The 20,903-nt window shown below is 37.3% G+C and overlaps 1 protein-coding gene across 15 annotated transcripts in view; it reads left to right on the top strand.

Annotated features, from left to right (window-relative positions):
* Positions 1 to 20,903, top strand: part of ptprt (protein tyrosine phosphatase receptor type T) — a 207,313-nt gene that overhangs the window by 54,374 nt on the left and 132,036 nt on the right. For all 15 annotated transcript variants that reach the window (XM_043242178.1, XM_043242190.1, XM_043242191.1 and 12 more), the window contains exons 3-5: positions 16,118 to 16,389; positions 19,034 to 19,115; positions 20,635 to 20,750. In XM_043242178.1, the coding sequence (XP_043098113.1) occupies positions 16,118 to 16,389; positions 19,034 to 19,115; positions 20,635 to 20,750 (470 nt within the window). The remainder of the gene's footprint in view (positions 1 to 16,117; positions 16,390 to 19,033; positions 19,116 to 20,634; positions 20,751 to 20,903) is intronic.

The raw sequence follows: 20,903 nt of genomic DNA, 5'->3' as shown, positions 1-20,903 counted from the left end.
AAAACAAACGAAAGAAATAATTCAGAACAATTTAAATTACATTTTAAATGATTTTCATGTTATTATTAATCTTATTTCGTAACCAAGCTGTCGTTGTTGTAATTATAAAAAATTATAATGCATGGTATTGCTTTTTGTGCTGCCCTTATGTAGATTAAATGGGGGGAAAAAGAATCCTTACTGTAATAGTTAAATGTTACTAATAAAAAATGTAATAAATTTAATAAAAATCAAATGTAATGAAAATTGTCTGGAGGAAGGAATTTTTTTTTTCTTTTGAATAATGTGATGCCGTCTATTTTGCTATTACATCTGTAAAAGAAAGCATCATCTAGACTTTTTTTTGTGTGTATGAACAACTTTAAAAAAAAAGTAAAAATTAGTTCTTTTAATTCATTAGCTTGAAATCGAAAGTGGTGTATTAAAGTGGAACTGAACTGATGCATGGTCATCTATTCAGGGATTCAAAGCAACATCATCTTAATGTTTGCTAAGCGCATTAGGCTGTTCCTGTTCTGCACCTGTTGTTATGTCTCGCTAACTGCCTCATGTAACGTAATGCTTAATGACTATTCATTATAGAACGGCCACAAGGCTTTTAAGTGCCTATTATGTGTAAATTGTGTGTGCGAGTGTGTATTGGAGCAGTTGAGCTTGTAGTACAGAAAGCTGGGAGGGCCAAACAAAACAATCGAACTCGGCAGATGCTTTGCCAGAGAAAGGGACACCCTCAGGTCTCATTTTTCTCCCAACTCCTTCAAGAAAGACTTGCTGATAGTATTACAACTTCATTATGGGAGTTCAAAGCACAGAAATAGTGTTTCCAGCAAAAGAGAGCATTTATTTTGCCCTTAGATCTCTGTTCTTTGTTGGCTTTTTTTTTTCCCCGCTTGCTGATTTTCCAGCCCAGCAGCAGCGTCGTATATCACAACACAAACTTCATTCTTCTTGCTTAGTTGCTACAAGTCATCTGTCGCAAGTCTTTGTCCCGCTTTACCGTTTTTTTTAGCCAGCCCTGTTATCTTCTGTGCGTGTTGGTTCACATGTGTGTGTTTAGACTGTAACCGTTGCTTATCAGCAGATATAATATGGTGGTTCTGGCTGAATGCTCTTTTTGTCCTCCTTGCAATCAGACCCCAGCGTGGCCTTTGTTGACGGAGCGTTTCTCTCCAGCCCTCAGGGAACAATGAAGGCTCATCTGAAAGCTTGATTCAAGTGTGGCCGTCCAAAACCACCAGGCTTGGGCGTATGTGCGATATTGAATAGGCCCTCTGAAAGCACTGACCTTTTCTTTTGCCAAACCAACAACAGATTTCACTTTTGCTGCTACCTTGGGGACAATTATGCATCTACTTTCCCCCCCCCCCATTTTTCTTAGCTCTCTCTCGCTCTCTCTCTGTCTGTTTCCCACATTTGTTGCATTGTGTTAGTGTAAGGTCAACTGCCTCCGTGTGCTTTGAATCATTCTCGTTTCACAGGAATGCCTGCGTTTGGGAGGCTTGCAGCCTTCAGGGAAAGACTGAGATGTCATCTTTGATATTTTGCAGAAAATGACTAGTTCTATCTCGTCATTTACAAGATGCCTCAGATCTTAAATGAACACTTCGCTTTGGGATTTAGCAAACATTTAACCATCCCGTGCTCATATATTTACTCCATTGCAGTATTTTTTGTTGTTATATTGTATAATCAGAAATATAATAACTTGTTCCACTGCTTACTTTTTACGTTTTTACAAGAAAAAATATCAGTCTCTTTTATTTTAACATATTACTTGCTGTTTCTTTTTAAATTATTTGTGACATTCTCTACCAATTATTGAGGGAATTTGTTTTTCAGTCGATAAGTGACTTTTGAAGGTAGGTGTGTGTGTGTGTGTGTGTGTGTGGGGAATTGATTATGATTTGGTTTTAGAAAAACACTGCATAAAATATTTAATAACGCTAAAAGATTTGTAAATGGTTTTGGTTGTGGAAAGGAAAAGTTGTTCTAGAACAACAAAAGTTGTTCTAGTTATTATTTTCATTCTGTTTTTATTCGAATTTTAGTAAAAGGACAGCATATACAGACAAGAAAGCTTGTCATTGGTCCTCAAGATTTTCTATACAGCCAAATGGGGTCTCTCAGTACTTCCATATCACTTCCATTCCCTTTTCTTCCCTCTATGAAAGATAAAGTGTCATTTAACCTAGTTTTTTTACAAATACAATCGAATTCCTCTCTTTTCTCTTTCTCATTCCCGCTCTGATGGTTATAGTGATAGAGAGAGAGAGAATGTGGGTGAGTGCTTATTACTTCTATCTCCACCATGTCAAATCCAGGGGATGTGGAAAAGGTGTTTTTTATAATACCGCCACACCTTTTCACTAAGGGCTGGCAGTCCCTCGTTTTTTTTTGCCTTCCCCTGTCAGCCCAATCCTCAAATCTCCTAAGTGTTGAAAAGGATGTGTCTGAGAGTGTGTCTGGCTAACCTGAGAGACAAAAATGTTTGATAAGAGTGAGTGAAGTACATCTTTTTGTCCGTGGATTTTTTTTTTTTTTTTTTTTTTTGCCTGTTCATTGAGTTCAAGTTACAGGGGTCTGGAAATCATGTCAACAAGAAAATGGCATTTTCAGTACATTTGAGTTTTGCAGTTTGATGCGTTTCTAAATAGAAAAAGATGCTCAACTAAAAAACAAAGAAAAGTGGTCTAGGTCTTGATTTTTTTAATTGATTTTTTTTTTTTTATCAAGAAGCATAGCCAAACATGAGTGTTAAATAGATTACAAAGGACTTTTCCTAAAGCACCACAACATATATGACCTTGGACCACAACACAAGGACCAGCATACGGGTCAAACTGTGAAAAGTGAGATTTAAACGCCATCTGAAATGTAAATAAATATGCTTTTCCTTTGTTACACGGATTGTTGAGAGGGCAATATTTGGCAGAGATGAGAAAAAAATCTAAATATTGAAAAAATTGCCTTTTTTAAAGTTGTCCAAATCAAGGTCCGACATTTTCAGCTCTTATTTTAATTTTAGTTTGTTTAGATATGTGCTTACGCAATATTTTAAATTTTTTTAAATTTCTATTTACTTTATTTTAGATTTCAGTTTTAGTAATTTCTAGGAAGCTTAGGTTTTCATATATGTGCATCTTATTTGATTCCAGCTGTATTTTAATGACCAAAAAAGATTTTTAATAGCTTTTAATTAAAAACAACTGTCTTTCTGTTATTCATTAGATTTTTTTAACAAGCCGTCATGTACCACTGAACACATCAAAATTGAGATTACAGTTGTATTCAGAACACTTTCTTCCTAAAATTTAATTACCGATTATATGTGTATTTGTTTTTATACAAGCAGAAGAGAGAAAATGAAAACGCTTTCATCCTCGGGAGTCAGTAAAGAACAAAATAATGCGTGTTTGCCGAGAATTACATCACTGTTCAAGATCTAATTATGTCAGAAGAACATAAATCTGCAATATTGATATTTATTACGCGTGTGCATTTGTTTAAGGCAGACAGGTGATTTATCTCAATGTGTGAGTGTGTCTTGCACCTTCTCCTGCTCTCCTTTCTCCTGCTCTCCCTGACAGAATGTCGTTTGAATCGTGGTTATATGCATTCTTCATGAGAGATGCCTGCTGGAGCCATTAGCTAATTATGGTCATGATTTGATCGCTTATGGATTAGTGCACAAGGCCCAGTGTTAACTACATATAGCATGCTGTGTTGCGTGTATATATACATATATATATATGAGTCATTCTGTGCCGTTTTGCACGTGTTTGATGGAAATCATCTAGACAGGCTAATGCACACTAAATATTACCTTTGGACAGGGGCCCGCTGTTTTCCCTTCAGCACTGAAGACACCTGTATTGACCCCTGAAAGCTCTTTTAATTATGTGATGGTGGACATTTTGCATGAAGCCTCAAGATTGGAGTTTTGAAAGGAAATGGCAGGGGCAAGATGGATGGCAGGAGGAAATGTATCTCACGATTAGGCTTCAGGTATCCACTGTACACACATAAATCATTTAGATTTAGTCATTCAGCAGACACTCTTATCCAAAGCAACTTACAAATGAGGAACATCACGAGCGATTTATCATAAGAGCCAAACACCATTTCAAGAATCAGCTGGAGCAAAAGTAAAAAAGCAGAAATGCGCCATAGAAAACAGAAAACATGATTTTGCCTTTCATATGTGAATTGCTTTTATAGGGCTCGTATAAATCATGTGCGTTTCTGCACTTTCACCTGCATATTTTTAAGGCAGTTTTGGGTAATTTTCAAATTGTGTAATGCATTCAAATAAACTTAATTGAACCTGCCGGGTGGCCAGTGGAAAAAAAGAAATAAATAAATAAAGTACTGCCCATAAATGGCAAGCTTAATATTAGATTTAACATTACTTCCTTGTGTTTTATAATTCAAGAATTTGGTTAAAACTCTTATCTGAAATATTAAAGTTTAATTATTAGTATTATTACAGCATTTGTGTTGCTTTAATCTCTTTTTGTAAACAGTGATAATTTTTTTTATTCTATTTTTAATTCATTTGAAAAAAAGGTTGTTTTGTTTTTTAACAATTTAATGCATTCTTTCCAAAAAAAACCAAAAAAGTTAAGAAATCAGATAATCAAACTAGTGAAGTAATGCATTGATTTTAATTTACAAGAAAATATCTAAAATAAGTTACTTTTTTTGAATAAGTAACACAAGTCAGCTTGCTTTGTTTCCCATGTCTTGACTGGCAGCTAAGTAATTAGTTAAGTAATAAGTTGGTAACACAATATTGTAATGCATTATTTTTAAAAGTAACTTTCCCAAACACTGTCACGTTCTTGTCATTTCTTTCTTTAAAATTTGTAAGTATGGTTTTTGCTAACTGGCCAATCCGCACACATTTTTGACCCTGAGCACTCACTAGTTACTTTCTCAATGATTAAGTAACTTGTCAATGACTAATCTCATCCAAAATCATCTTCTAAATTAACAGTTTTAAACGTTTTCATAACAAATGCATGTGAAATTAGATTGTTCCCATTACCGAAGCTGCTGTATCTACTTTCTTTTAGAAATAAACCCGCTAAACTTTCGAATGTAACGCTCCTGTCATTGCCTTTGACCTCTACTATTGTTCTTTTGTCAAGCTAGAAAATGAGAGAGCCTCTGAAAGACTGGATAGTGTAAATTCTGCCGGTGTCATATTTTCCCTTGGGTTTTTACGATTCTCACTCTAGATACCTGTGAAGAGAAATCACTAGCATCAAACCAGAGGAGGAAGAAAGAAAGAGACAAAAACAGCATCCTGCCCTAAAACAGGATAAATGTCTCCCAGAATTCCCATTTTCCCTCCTGGCCTCACAACAATTGGCCAGAGTTTGATAAATGACAAGCCTACAGGACCAATGACAGTTTTGTTGCTCAGGGATATTTTTATACCCAGTAGGGTTTTTAATGATAGATAGCCTCTGGTATGAAAGGCCTGTCTCCTTTTTCCCTTTGTCCTATTTGTTCTGTCACAATCTAAAATTAGCTAATGTGATGGCAAATAACCAAAACCTTGCTTCTGTCTCAATCTCTTTCAGTTGTAATAATTTTTTGATGTCTAATTTTAGCGAAAAAACAAACCACATGCTGCGAATAGGTTTTTTTCCCGTACAAGCTTTTTTCTTTTTTTTTCCATTGCAGTACTAGGAAGAAAAAATATATATATCAAATGAGTTTTATTTACTATCTCAATTCTTTCTCTTAGACGGCATTGAGACTGGAAGGAGTGATCTTCAATAGAGGGATACTTCTCAGATGATTTACGTGATTCTCGACAATCTCTCAGTCTGTGCTCAGATTTGTTTTATATTAAGAAATCTCCATATGAACATTGCGAACTTCCAAGATCAAAAGAAACATCTTTTAAACGATATGGTAAAATCTCCAGAGACATGAAAAAGCAACCTCTGAGCATTAAAATGATGTTTTGGTCTGTTGTGTTCAGTTGTCCATTCCAGACTTTCTCAGCTGAAGTTCTTATTGTGTTGGTGTCTGTGACCTCATCATTAGTAGATGATCTCAGGCACATCCAACACACTGCAGCCAGCAAAAAGATAGTGCTTTGTTGATGTTTACACCACGGAGTGTATCAGCAGACATTAATAAAGGACACATGTGTGTGTGTGTGTGTGTGTGTGTGAGGGAGACAGAGAGGCTATTAAAGAGATGTGTGAAGAGTGTGTGTGCAGGCATGTCTGGATCAATATCACCACACACCATGTTTTTAGCCCTTGTCAGTTTCATGATGCAGCGTGTCCAACGAAGTGTAAGGTTCCAGTTGAACCATTGTATCGTGTGTGTGTGTGTGTGTGTGTGTGTGTCCTAAAGTGCTGTAAACCCCAGGCTCGTGATGCTCTCCATGCCACCACTGAAGCAGAACAGAACACTGGGCGATGTTCCAGTTGTAGGTCATTATCCCCTATGCCATACACCCTGATTCCTGCCAAGTGTACTTCCTTTTCACTGACTAATACACTCTTTTAAGTAATCATGATGCCACCCTTTAGGCAAGAGAATCTTTCTTTCCTTTTGTTTTCTGGCTCTTATTTATTTTTTTATGCACTAAATAAGTACTAGCTTTGCTTGTACATCAGCCAAGACTTGCAATAGACCAGGGGTCAACTTTCTGTTCACTTTTTTACAAAGTGTACTATCAAAAGATTTGATTTTTTTTTTTTAAATAAATAAAATAAGCCATTTTAATTGAATTAATACTGAACCAAAGCTGATTGGAGCTGGAAAATGACACTATTTTGTTTCTACAGCTAGCAGAATTATAGATTGCCTAATTTACTTTTTAATTCATTTTAATTGAAACAGTGAAACAATACTGTTATATACAAACACTATTTTTGTTTTCATATTACTTACATAATGTTTTGTTTACTTGTAATTATTTTTATTTAATATTTGTATTGTTTATTTACATTTATTTAAAAAAGTATGTTTTATGTAATAAACCCCTAAATTAAAAATGTATTTGTTCCATTAGTATTAAATTCCGTTTTGTACAAAAATTATTTTGACTCTCCCTTGAATTTGTTAAAAATAAAAATACGTCCGCAGTAATATACATATTTGGGGTTAGTTATAGGTATAGGCCATTTAACTTGCATCTTGTTTTGTTGCTTTTGATTGAAATTCTGAAAATTCTCCATGTTTCAGGAAGGCTTATAAACACTCAAAATGTCAAAATGGTCACAGGATACTGTTAGAGACAGCAATAAGAATGTAAATGACTTGGAATATTCCTTATAAAGAAGGAAGATGGCCATTTCCTTACTTGGGCTTCTTCTATTTTCCCTCTTTCTCTATTCTTCAATATTGCCTTGTCCTTTGTCATTCTGTCTGATCTTTCTCCTGTATGTCCTCCTGCTGATCTGACGCCCTTCAGAATGTTCCCCAGGAATCCCCTGTGGAGTTACATCGGACACGTCTAATTTCCAACTTTACGAGTGCAGCTTCTGTTTTCATTTTGACCCAGGGTGGATCCATCCTGATTGTTATCCATGAACGTCTTGTCTGTTGCTGGGATTTGAGTGTCTCAGCTTGGCTTTCAGCGGCCATCCCTGTGTGAAAGCATACGGACAACCTCAAATAACCGGCTTACAAAATCGCTCGTGGCTCGCTCTCAAGGGCCCGGGAATGCACTTCCCTCTGTGAGGTTGAAGAGTTCAGCGGGAAATATTTTATAGCAGCAGCACAGGCGAAAGTGTCCAATTGCTCTCAAGGGAGCAGTAACAGGGACTACTTAAGCAGATACGGACTTCTGCCCAACATAACAGTTACAGAAGCCAAGATATCTCTACCAAACACTGGCAGGACAAATCTCTGTAGGTGTCAAGATGTGTAGAGCAGTGATTAGAGGTGGATGATATAATCAAACATTTATATCACAAACTATCTTTCTATCTATTGTTCTGTTTAAAAGTGACTTAAAAAAACTGCCCAAACACTGCAATATTACAGCAGTTTTGGGTCACCATTGAGTTCCATGGTTCCAAAATACTATGGAAGTCAACGGAGACCGAAAACAGCCTGATTTTTTTTTTTTTTTTTAATGGAACATTCCTGAATATGCTCTCCTTTTGTGGTACTCCATACATCTTGGTAGCTTAGTTTACTTAGTTTCATGTGTATACCTTTTTTCTTTTTTTTTTTTGCTGGAGCTTCTCCGGATACAATGTAACACTGCATTCTGCGAGATGTAGTTAAATAAACAATATCAACGAAATACACAACATTTCCTTCCCTCTAACTCTTAAGGTCAGCGTAAAAAATATACAATGTCGTGTACAATGTACACAATGTAAAATATACAAAAAAAAAATACAATTATCACTTGTAGAATGAAAGTAAACATTCTGTGTGTGTTTTTTTTAAATATTGTCAGAACATTCAATCTTGTTATATTTCTTATGTGACAACAACTAACTTCCTGCGAATGAGGGTGGACTACCTCAAACCATAGCTTACCCCGAACAACAAGGGTAGCCCCAAACTAAGTGCAATCCAAGAAACGTTGAGGTGGACGCTGCACCCGTACTGGATATTTACGACCTGTTTGTTTCTGAGTTCCTGTTGAAAGCACAGGCGAGGATGGTTCCTTTTTGTAAATGAGGAATTTGGGGTCTTGGTAGACTCGGTGGTGAATGTCACGGAAGTCGTCATTTAGATCAGGGGCATCAGTGCTTCCGAGAAGGTCCGTGGATATACTGGCATCACGCAGCAGCTGGCCTGTATGTGTCCTTCAGAGAAGGTTTCCAGCCGTTTTCACAGGACCAGTCTGGGTCTGCACAGTAGCTGCAATCCATTTCGGTCCGCAGACATAATTCAGAGCCAGCACGGGTGAGCCTGTCGAGAAAGTTCTGTCTTTTCCTCGCTGTACCCTGCTGTACCTGATTTTTTTGTTGTTGTAGAGCAGTTTCTTCTAGGATTGCTGGTTTAAGCAGTTCATAGCTTGTCCTGAAATTAGCTTGCAACACTTTGGTAGTTGCGTGTGGAGTACAGCTATAGCACAGCAAGAAGTTATGAAGGCGTTAATGAAATGTGCCTTATCCAATCGAAGCTTTCAAAGCATGTTTCGTGGTCCGGACAAACCTTTCAGCTAGCCCATGTGTTGCAGGAAGGTAAAAAGTTGTATCCCATCCTCGTTGCCACTTTATTATATCTCTGTAGGAATGAACGACAATGGCTCTGGTTAGCGTGACAGCTCTCTATTTAAGAAACCAGAGAAACCGATCTCAGCAAAAAGAGAAGTGATACTAGATTTATGGCTGTGTGGCAAGGTGCAATAAGCATCAAGTTCGCCTCGTTGCTTGCTGCCAGCAGGGCGCCGCTGTCGTGCCCCTCTTCTCGGCCACCTGTTCCTGTCATGAACCTGGACGTGGGCCGGCAATAGGTGGGCCAGGGCGTCTGTGAATTTGGAGCAAGCAGGTCTTCTGTCCCAGCACAACTCTTAATTTGACACAAATCTGTTCACCTAGAGCTAAATTTACTTGTTACTTGAGGGTAAATGGAGCTTGAGTTTAAATTGGCTTTCTCAGCTTCAGAAAATACTGACAAAATTGCACCATTTTTAGACAGTTCCTTTATTGTTTTAGATGGTTCCACTTTCATACACATATCTGCAGTCTGTCAATTGAGATTCATTATTGCGCATTCTGTCATCCGGACTGTTTCGCAGAAAATATGAATCTTTTACAGACATGGAGATGTGTATCTGTTTAAAATGTATTTTTAGATGTTATTGAACTCTTTTGCATCTCCCTTTATCTTTCTCCCTGTTGTATTTCTTCTTCCTCTCTCTTGTTAGGCTAGCTATGATCTCCCCAGGCAATTTGACCGCCTTTGGATCTTTTCAGTCCTTTCCTTTTAGATGCTAATAATAAATGGCCAGAATACGATCAATTTGATACAACCTGAACCTAATTCAACTGCTTGGCCACTGAGGAAGACTTTACTAGGAACTGATAAAAGGCCATCCTTTGTTCCAAAATGAACACACACAAAAAAATATATAAATAACAATAAGAAGCAGAAGAATCCTTTCCTTTTAAGACCCGTTCTGAAATGCAGATTTCAGAATTTCAAATAACCATAATTCAAATGCCAAGATGCCCAGTTTCAGAAAGCAGCAATCAAAAGAATGCCAAAATAAACATAACAAATTGGACCAGCAGTCTTGAAATCTGCATGCCCAGCGGCCACAGAAATGATCTTGAAACACTTCAAAATGTATGAATGTCATTGCCTATGGCACTAACCAAGTGACATTCATTACAAAGAAAGACAGCTTAAGCAGTTAAAATCTAGTTTCTGAAACACTGTTGGAACATGTTCATAGTTTATGGGATGAACTTGTGATTTTCATTTTGTATTTATTATAAAAATCACAGCTTATAACCACTTATCGATAAATTGAATGGCTTGTTTGTGTACATTTACAAGTACGTTTAATTACAAGTGGCTTAAAGGAATAGTTCACCTCAAATTTAAAATTCTGTTATTTACTCACCATATCTGTCTTTCTTCTGCAAAGCACATAAGAAAAGTATCAGTTTTTTTTCCCCATGCAGTGAAAGTCAGCGTTATATTGATATTAACATTCCTTCGCCTAAGAAAGAAACTCGGAAAGCATGAGGGTGAATAAATGATGACATAATTAGAGCTTTTAGTTGAGCTATCTCTTTAAGAATCAAATTACTTCTAAATACTGCCGCTATATACTGTAGTATGTTTGCAAAACACATCCTTTTTGTGTAATATTAATTAGCTGTCTGTTCTGTTAAAAAGCAATTGGCAGGATCCCTATTTGCATATGCATTTACCCTCAATTTAAATAGTCCCTGTACCAACATCAGTTCTTCTGTAGCCAATCAGCAAATGGAAGTCTAGTGAAGCAGAAAGCATTAGCTGGAATCCTTAACCACAGATGAAGTTGTATCTATTGGATTTGCCGTTGGCCGATTCACTGATTTGCATTAAGGTGCCCAAGCGTGGTTTCTTCACTCTGATAATGACACTTCAATTATTGATTTTCCACTTATCGGATTATCACAGTCTCAAGGGTTTGCGACAAGGCCCACCGAGGGCCCATGAGAAAAGGGCATCGGAAGTAAAGGCTGGCGTGGTTTCAAAGGGCCATGACGAATTGCGGCACACAGCCGGTGGGTCTTGTTGACTCTACGCCAATCACGTATCATTTGGCGCGACAAGCAGGGCGAGGCGGTTTCTGCTCGGGTTGAGATGGAAAATGGGCGTGCATGTGTGAGAAGTAATAACGAGGGCTTCGGAGAGGAGGAGAGGACACGGACAGCACCGTATCATGAAGGTCCATTACACATCCAGGGCAGCAAACATATGGGGCCCGGCTGAAGTAGCCAACTGTCTCCCGTCCTGTCTCTCTGCCATAAAAGCATCCATTCAATTCCTTTTACACTCTCTTTCACATATACACCCTCTATGAGGTGACGAGGGATTTGGGGAATTTACTGTGCTTAAATGTGTCAAATGGGCCACAGCTCAGATCCACTGTACTCTCGAGGCCTATGGAGGGTATGTATGTGTTTTTAAAGGAACGGCCCATCTGTAGCCTGCCGTTGGGGGGAAGGGAATCAGACGCGCTTCTTCTCTCGCTCACAGCTGCTCCAAATAAAATGATTGCAGCTGACACATCACCATTTCCTCCGAAACAGGGCTGTACAGTGGACGTCTGATATGAGAAGGCAAACTGTTATTTAATTATACATTGTTTCGGTTTTATGTAAATTAATGGCAAAGGGTTAATATTATTTTTGTCTTTATTTTAATATACTTAAACCAAATTTGCGTCAAAGTTTGATTTGGTTATTTATTTATTGCACATGCTTAAAATATCCACAATAAAAAATTACAGGAAAATGCATATAGCTACTTTGTAGCTTTGATTAGTTACTAACTATTATTTGGCTGGTATTAATGGTTAACTTTTCAGAACATTCTTCAACAAGTCCTCTGCATATGTTGCAGATTGACACGTTGATTTAACCAAGTCGCTACTCATTTCGCATTTCACAAGTCGTTTCAGCTGTGTTTAGATTCGGATGTGACCGAAGGTGTGATGTCCGAGTGGCTGAAATGTTTGCTTAGTAATTGGTCTGACCATTTCCACCATTTTAACCCTCTCAGGTCATTTGTGGATCAGTTGTGAACATGATAAGTGGGAATTATCTCATTCACTGGGTAATGGGCCAATTTTGTCCTATCATGTGACTTTTTGACTGTATTTTGCTAATTTCCCCCTCACATTCACACGACAGGACCTCGGTTAAGAACACAATAAGCTCAAGTGAGACAAAAGCCGTTGGAAGGTGTCCAGTTAAGAAAAAAAATAAGAATGAATTGATTTCATACTTCAGTGTATATACAACTGCTTAACTTTTTTTATGTCTCATGCTCAGCAAGGCTTTATTTATATCATTTAATAAAGCTGTTTTTTATTTTAATATATTATAACGCAATTTATGCAGAGCCACATGTTATTATTCCAGCAGTTATTATTCTAGTCTTTAGTGTCACACTACCCTATCATACTACAGTATATGCTGATTTGACGCTTCTTTAAAATTTCTTATTATTATCAATGTTGAAAACGGTTTGCTTAATATTTTTGTGGCAACAGTAATAGTTTTCCCCCTAGTATTCAATGAATATAATGTTCATTAAAGCAACACTTATTTGATAGTAATCTAATGTTTAATTTGATAGAAGATAAATGTCTTAAGCATACTCCCTGAATTAAAGCATTAATCATACTGACCTTCAATTTTTGAATGGTAGTTTCAGAATTTTTTATATATATATATATATATATATATATATATAAAATGTGTGTGTGTGTGTATGTATATATGTATATGTTAGGACATTTTTTTTTTGGGCTGTCTGAATTTTAGCAAAAGCTCAAAGCGCTGCCACACCTATTGAAGCCTTATCCTCGCTCCCATTTTATTCCTGCCTGTGTTTTTCCTCTCAGCGCATTAGCTTTTCCCACGGTACGTTGCAGATTACCGCCCTTGCTTGGCTCAATGGTAAATAAGTGCTTTATTGTTCCCGGGATAAAACTGCCAGGCAGAAATGAGGAATGCCGTGACTTTATCAGACCGAGCAGCAGAGGGCCCAAAGTACAGGGACCTGCCATAATTGCATATTAAAGTGACAACTAGCAGAGTTTTTGCTATTTGTCATGTGGGGGATCATATTATGATGGTGGGAATGTGACATTTAGTGCAAAGAGCTCCCAGTGGAAATACTCAGAGGGAATAATGACTTTCACCGGCAAGTCCTCTCGGTACTTTGTAGCCACACGCAGAAGAATCCTCTCTGAGAAAATGAGTTGAAATTGCCGCACAAGGGCCAGGCGTCTCGAAGATTGATGTGAATTGCACGGCATTCTAAAACTGCTCCTCAGATGTTTGAACCGATAAATCTTCCAATCAAGGGCGTTTAGACGTAAATGAATTCATATGACATCTCTTCATATTAACGCAGGGGTGACAGCTGTCAACCAAGCAGCACTGGAGCGATACCTTATCAGGTTGCCTCGTGTGGCCCCTATGAAGATGTTTTACAGACTGTTGTGCTGTCCTAGAAAAACAGTGATGGATCTGCCTCGACATTGGTCTCGAAAGCCACGTTACTGGTTATTGGTTGATGTGAACAGCATTAAATCACCAGTAGCGTAGCTGTGATTCTGTGAGGACTCTATTTTGTTGACGGCACATTTGCCGATAGCTGAGAACGACTCTCATATTGCTATCGATTTTAGTAAAGGAGATGGCCAAGTGCTGTGCTTTACTCCAGAAGTAATTTTCGTTCTGTGGTAAGTATTGAGAGAAATCTTCATCGACATTGATTCGTGTTTATCTGCGCCCACAGTTGCAGGAAAAGAAATTATCATCCAAATAACGTTGCCCTTGAGAATGCACGTAGCTAGTTGTACATCATACTCAGGTATTTTCTCAAAACATAGCAAAAACGACTTTTAATAATATTTTGATTCATCCCAGAACTCATTAATACACAAACTATAAGTGCCTCCAATGCATTGGGACTCCACGAGGTAATTGAAAGCTGGTAATATCACTGAAGCAATTTGGAGGCTATGTGTTTTCTGGCGGCACCGCATTCTTCGGGATGTAAACATTAATTTCCATTTAGAATTCTCATGCAAGACTGTGCCAATCACAGGTGCGTTTGTAGTGTTGTCGTGCTCAGGCTGGCCGATTTGTCAAGAGTGTTTTGTGCATCCAGCAGTCCACCTGGAATAAAACGTTGTTGAATTATTTATCATAGAACCATTACATCCGATTTCACATTAGCTCAGCTTAAGACAGTGTAATCTACTGAAGCGGCCGATGGTGTGATTGAGGACACTCGTATTGACCGTGGTGGTAGGGCTGATTGCCTGCTTGTAGGTTCGCTTTAAATTACCTCTCGGTTCAAAGGCCTCGCTTTGCCCGAACATATATATTGGCAATCATCAACGGTAGGGAATATATAGATGTCTGCTCGGAATACCTGATGGAAAATGCACGTGGGCCGAGAGGGTTGAATATGAAATGCAATCAGGCGAGTTCACTACCAGCCCGCTGTTTAGGGGGCCTTCGCTAGATTGGATCAGTGTGCGGAATTGATTGGCCTCATCCCAGGGCTCAAGGTTGTGTTGATTGATAGATGTGATGCGCTCGGGTCTTGTGGTCATGTCTTAGATAATACTCGTGATGAATGGGGTGTTATGGCAATGGCTTCCTCTGCCCACCTGGCAAATTATGCATGGTGATTTAGCACAGCCAGGAAGAAAGGTGTCTGGAAAAATTGGGACTGATTTTGACCTACGTATAAGATGTTTTAACCTAGCCCTTAACATATGCACATCGCTTGACGCAAGTACGCCATCTGGATCCAAAAATGCCTGGTTCTGCATTGGCGGGCTTTCAGAAGTTCTGAATTTTTGCAAGCAATGTATATTTAACAGTACATAGATATACTCAATTATTTTAAGAACAGTCCCTTGTGAAGGGATCCGCATATGCACACTGCTTTGGAAATATTTCAAAGGTCTTTCAGTCACCAATGAACAATCATGAACAGGCTAGTGCTATAATTGCTGTAAAACACTATTGAATAGCCAGAGTTTGATTGATAACCTAGCTTTCACCTTTGTTAAGGCTAAAACCTTTTACCTGACATAAATGAGTTGAACTCTTTTGTGGGAATTTTTTTAAAGAACTAGGAATGAATTACTATAATTTATCCAAAAAAAAAAAAAAAAAAAAAAAAAATTGGCACCTTTAGGGCTTTAGCTTAACTAAATGCTTTTCCCAGAGGAAGGTGAAATGATTGTCACTTTTTTGTAGAAAAATCATGATTTTTGTATTCTCTGAAGCCCTGTGCTCTTTCTTCTTTCTAATGCAGTGCCGCTGCTGGTAGTGACTTGTGCAAAACTACTCATAAGGCTGTAAGATGGCATATTGTCTCATAAAATTGGAGTAAAATGGATGTAAAGCTGTCCGCAGAATCATTTCATAAATAGTGCCTCAGCACTTACAGATTCAGGGTGGTTTTATAGCAGGCAGTTACCCAGTTACTCGGTTATGGGATGTGTTCTGCTTACAAAGGCACAAAAGACCATGAACATGATTGTGTTGTGTAAAATGACAATGTAGCCTTCGGTGTGGGAAAAGATTATAAGATATTGTACATCAAAACATTCTGTACAATAAGCGTTCTTTTAGGAGGTCTATTTTATTTGGATGTTGACTACAATATCAAGATATCCTTGTTTATAACCATTGCCTGTGGAAATATTCTATTCTGGAACACATTTTTATATAATAATAATTTTTTTTTTTTTTTTTGAAAATGTAACATTTAACAATGTATTGAACTGTGTATTTTTTCAATGTGTCATTCTATTCTATTCTCTCCTGCCCTGTTCTCTTATGTTCTATTCTGTTCATTATTTCAATATTTCATTACATTTTTACTACTGTACATCAATTTCCGTATTCTGTATTACTTCTAGGTTCTTTCATGATGGTGAATGCTTCGGGTCGTGCATCAGGTCAGAAGGCCCACCTGCTCCTGCCCACGCTAAAAGAGAACGACACCCACTGCATAGACTTCCACTACTCCTTGTCCAGTCGAGATGGGACGAGTCCTGGAACACTCAATGTCTATATAAAAGTGGACGGTGGACCGCAGGGGAATCCCATCTGGAATGCCTCAGCACCCGTCACGGAAGGCTGGGTGAAGGCTGAACTCGCCATCAGCACCTTTTGGCCCAACTCCTATCAGGTAAACATGATAATAACACTGGGTCATGAGCTTCAATTCAGAGAATCTGCATACTGTAAGAAGATTTTCTGGTTTAAAAATTAGTTCTGTCAAACAATTAACAATGATTAATTACTCCAAAATAAAAAGTTTTGTTTACATATGTATGTTTACTGTGCATATTTATTGTCTGTATATAAATACACACATATATACTTTATATATACTTTATATATACTGTATATATGTTTATGTGTGTGTGTTAGTTTGAATATATATATATATATATATATATATATATATATATATATATATATATATATTAGTTTGAATATAGTTTGAACATAAATGTATGTTTTCTATATATGTATGTGTGTGCATTTGTTTGTATTTATATATACATAATATTCACTGCACAAGTTCATATATTACTATATAAACAAATGCTTTTATTTTAGAAGCAATTAATCATTAGCACTAGTTCAAACACCCCAGAAACATTCACAGTGAGATTGATAGGAATTTGAATGGAAGTCGATGGAGTAAACGATTCTCTTGATTAGCAAGACAACCATGACCATTTAGGCTGTTTTTAGCAGGATGAACCACATAGCAAACAAACGACTATCAGCTAAAAGAACATCAGCTAAAACAAGTACTGAGATTTTTGTCCCTTTGGCCACTGAAATCGTCTGAAGTCTATTTTCTGCCATATATTCGTGGTGAATGGCACCAATTGAACTGCAGAGAGGGGCAGTAGATTGCTCTCTACTCCAATTACCACTGCAATCACTGTCCCCTAATCTCACCCACAAATGGCCCTGGTGAATAAGCTTTTAGCTGTTAATTTTAGATCTGTCTTTTTGCTTATTACCTCTCACTCTCGCTCCCTCCTTCTTTTTCTCTTCTGATTCTTTAGACCCAGATCTCTCTCGGCCTCTTACGCACTTCTTCATTCTGTCTATAGATTCACCGGTCAATCTGTGCGGTGAAATACTCTCATAAGATTAGCCGTGTAATTGAATTAACTAATGAGAAGAGCAAATATTTGGAATGTGCTGGGAATACTCAAATTCTCTTGGCAAACAGCAGACCAATATTTGCTAAAGGCAATATTTGCTGAGGGCATCTATTTGACCAGCAGGCTATATCAAAGCTTTTGCGTGCATGTGTGTTTGTGTGTGTGTGTGTGTGTGTGTTTGTGCTTGGGGCGAATGTCACAAAAACATGTGCAAGTATTATTATTATGCATATTAAAAATTCCAATTATTGTCATTTAGATTATAGTGCAATTTTTAAAAATCAAGATTTTTTTAAAAATAAAATTTACTGATAATACAATATTACAATTAGATTTTATATTTGTTTTTTTGTGGGGATTATTTGAATTTGAAGATGCTGATATTTTCGAGATTCAAACTCTGTGTGTGTTTGTCCCCAGTTTGTGTTTGTTGTGTGTGTGTGTGTGTGTGTTTTTTTTTTTTTTTTTTTTTAGGTTTTTAAAAGCATTCGCTTATCTTGCTGAGGTGAACTTAATAAATTACCTGTTAAATATCGAGAACTAATATCTACTAGAAAATCTGCCTGTGGGATCATAAACTACACTGAAAAATATCCCACTGTGAGTTTGATTAGAGCAACGAATTTGCCAGATAAGTGGCCAATTTTGCCGAAACGAATCTCTGGGTTAATTGACTTGTTTCCTGCCGCGATACATTTTAAATCGTAGGGTGCCACTTTCAACGTGACAGTGTTTAAAGGGTAAATTTTTATGATATGCAAAAGACAGAAAGGCAAATCTGCTTATTTTTGCAACTTGTGATGGTACTTTAAAAAAAAAAAAACAATTCTTGTTCTCATGTCCTGACAGTTTTAGAGATCATTTGGTGAATTTTTTAATAACTGATGAATATGGCAATGTCCTTGAGTAGGTGCAAGAATGATAAACTGACGATGTAAAGCATTTTTTCATTCAAAATTGAAAATACTGACTTTTCTAGGATTGACAGTTGAGAACCTATCCAAACAACAGCACAAAACTAAAGCCACCGAAAGCAGTTTCCCCAACATTTCTGATCCGAAACGTGATTTTCTCTGGTTGTCGTTTGTGCAAACACACACCTTTAGTCTCTGACGTCTCAACCTGAATAACATGGTGAGAATTGAGTCTGTTCAAGTAGATTGAGTCTCTTGACTGGTCACAGTGAGGCCTTTTTGGGAAGCCAGGATCTTAAGTGCATCCCGTGTCCATGTTTTGGCATTCTACTTCCAGTCCTTGGCAGCTTTGAGAGAGAGGGCATTGTTCAGACCACACATGTCCTCACCACATGGCATGTACAGTATGCCATGCAAACCATGCCAGTCCCATATGTGTGTGCTCGGATTTGTTTAAAGAGTTTCAGTGCAGATTATCAGATTATTATGCCTTGCTTGAAAAGTTTTCTTGTTCTACCTCTCTTTAAAATGAATGCATTGACATTCAAACGTTAAGTGTGCCTCAAGTGTTTGGGGTTGCTGTAGGTGGGTTTACAGTTAAAAATCTCTCCTGTTGACTTAGCAATTTGAATATTTTCATGCTTGAAATGAATTCACCATCTCAGTTCAGACTTTAACAAGCTGACTTGATTGAAACACTTGATTCCCTCTCCCCTCTTCCCTCGTTTAGGTTATTTTTGAGGCAGTATCTGTACAAGGGCATCCGGGGTTCATCGCAGTGGATGAGATACACGTTTTGGCCCACCCTTGCCGTGAGTACACACACACACAAACACACACACACACACACACACACACACACACACACACGGCTGCTTACTTTCACAGTCTTGGCTACGCTGTAGGAGTTCAGTCTGTCAACTACTGTGAAAAGCACTTCATGTGGATCGAGGGTTGAACAGAGATGGAAAAGGCCGGCAAACAAGCAGGTCTGTGCTGAGGATGAGAGAGAGGGAGACAGATTGCAGAGATGAGTGTTCAGACTTCAGGCTCACATCATCCTTGTTGTGACGGGAGGACTTTAGCCTTTGACTTCCATTGTCCAAGATATCTGTGTCACTAATGTAAAGCCAGCATTGCAGATGAGAAAATGAGATTTAATTCATATGCCTTTTATGTTTTATATATATATATATATATATATATATATATATATATAAAAGAATAAAAGATATTCAACACAGAACATAAAAGAAATTCAAGAATTATATAATTCAAGAAAAAAAAAAAAAAAAAAAAAAATATATATATATATTTTTTTTTTTTTTTTTCTTGAATTGTGTTATTACTTGCAGAGGTGATAACTGACAGAAAAGGCAAAGTGTCTATGTATGTAATCATTGCAGACACATTTATTCAAAGAAAAGTCAACAGTTGCCATTGCCATCTTTGCATAATACATAATATTATTTTATATTCATAATATTTTATATTCAGTGTAAACCGTAAACAGTGTGTATCGCACAGTATGTGGTAAACTAGTATTTCATTCCATACAAACAGAATTTTCAAAAAAAAAATGTAACCGAGTTGTAACTGTCATGAACAGACACATAGATGATGGAAGTATCTTATCTCATCCTGATATATTTTTTTAATTGCTATAATATATGTGGGTAATTTTAAGATTTCATCATTAAATCTGAGAGCTTTTTACATTATAGCAGAGAAACTAAAATAGAAATTTATATTCTCAGTGACTTTAATTGAAAAAGATTGATATTGCCTTTGTGCAGAAATGCATGCGCAGATAATGAAGCTGGCAGAGAGAGTGGGTGGAGACTGCTGTACTGAGACACAAGAGTTCAGCTAGTGCACGGGTTGCCCTTCTGACAAATGCACCTGTACATGCAAATGAGAGAATGTTTATTGGTAATAGTATTGAATATTAATGCGAGCTCCATTTAAATGTCTAGTTTTCAGACGGCGATTCTAAATGTACAATCAGAAAAAAAGACAGAAATCACGTTCAGAATCTCAAAACAAATATACAAGAACTCAAAGGAGCATTTGGACACTTGTGGAACTCTTAGAAAATCAGAATGTCATTTTATTAGATATAATAAATGACTCTTGACTATATATTTCGCAAGGACGTTAGTTTCATTAGCTAAATATTTCATAAAAAGATATTCAAAAAAGTATGTTTATTTTTAATTATAGAAACATACTTGGGCCGATGTATAGTTGACCACCAGTTTTCAGAGCATGTGATTTATTTGCATGGATGTTGTACGATGTGTTTTGAAGGTATATGATTTTTTTTGGTAGGCAAGACACCACATTTTCTGCGGCTGCAGAATGTCGAGGTGAACGTGGGACAGAACGCCACCTTCCAGTGTATTGCCGGAGGCAAATGGTCACAACATGACAAACTCTGGCTACAGGCGAGTCATGCACACAACCTCACACACATGCACCGCAAATAATCTCACTTAATAGGACTGCAGCATACATTTTTGTGTGAGTGTGGTATTTCTTATTTTAGTAAACTATGTGCTGCCTTATAATCCTTAATCCTGGTTAAATACAAAAAATAC

The sequence above is a fragment of the Puntigrus tetrazona genome, chromosome 6 (assembly GCF_018831695.1).
Source record: "Puntigrus tetrazona isolate hp1 chromosome 6, ASM1883169v1, whole genome shotgun sequence".
Lineage (NCBI taxonomy): Eukaryota > Metazoa > Chordata > Actinopteri > Cypriniformes > Cyprinidae > Puntigrus > Puntigrus tetrazona.
The sequence above is the reverse complement of the archived record's forward strand: the minus strand, read 5'-3'. Positions and strand labels throughout refer to the sequence as shown.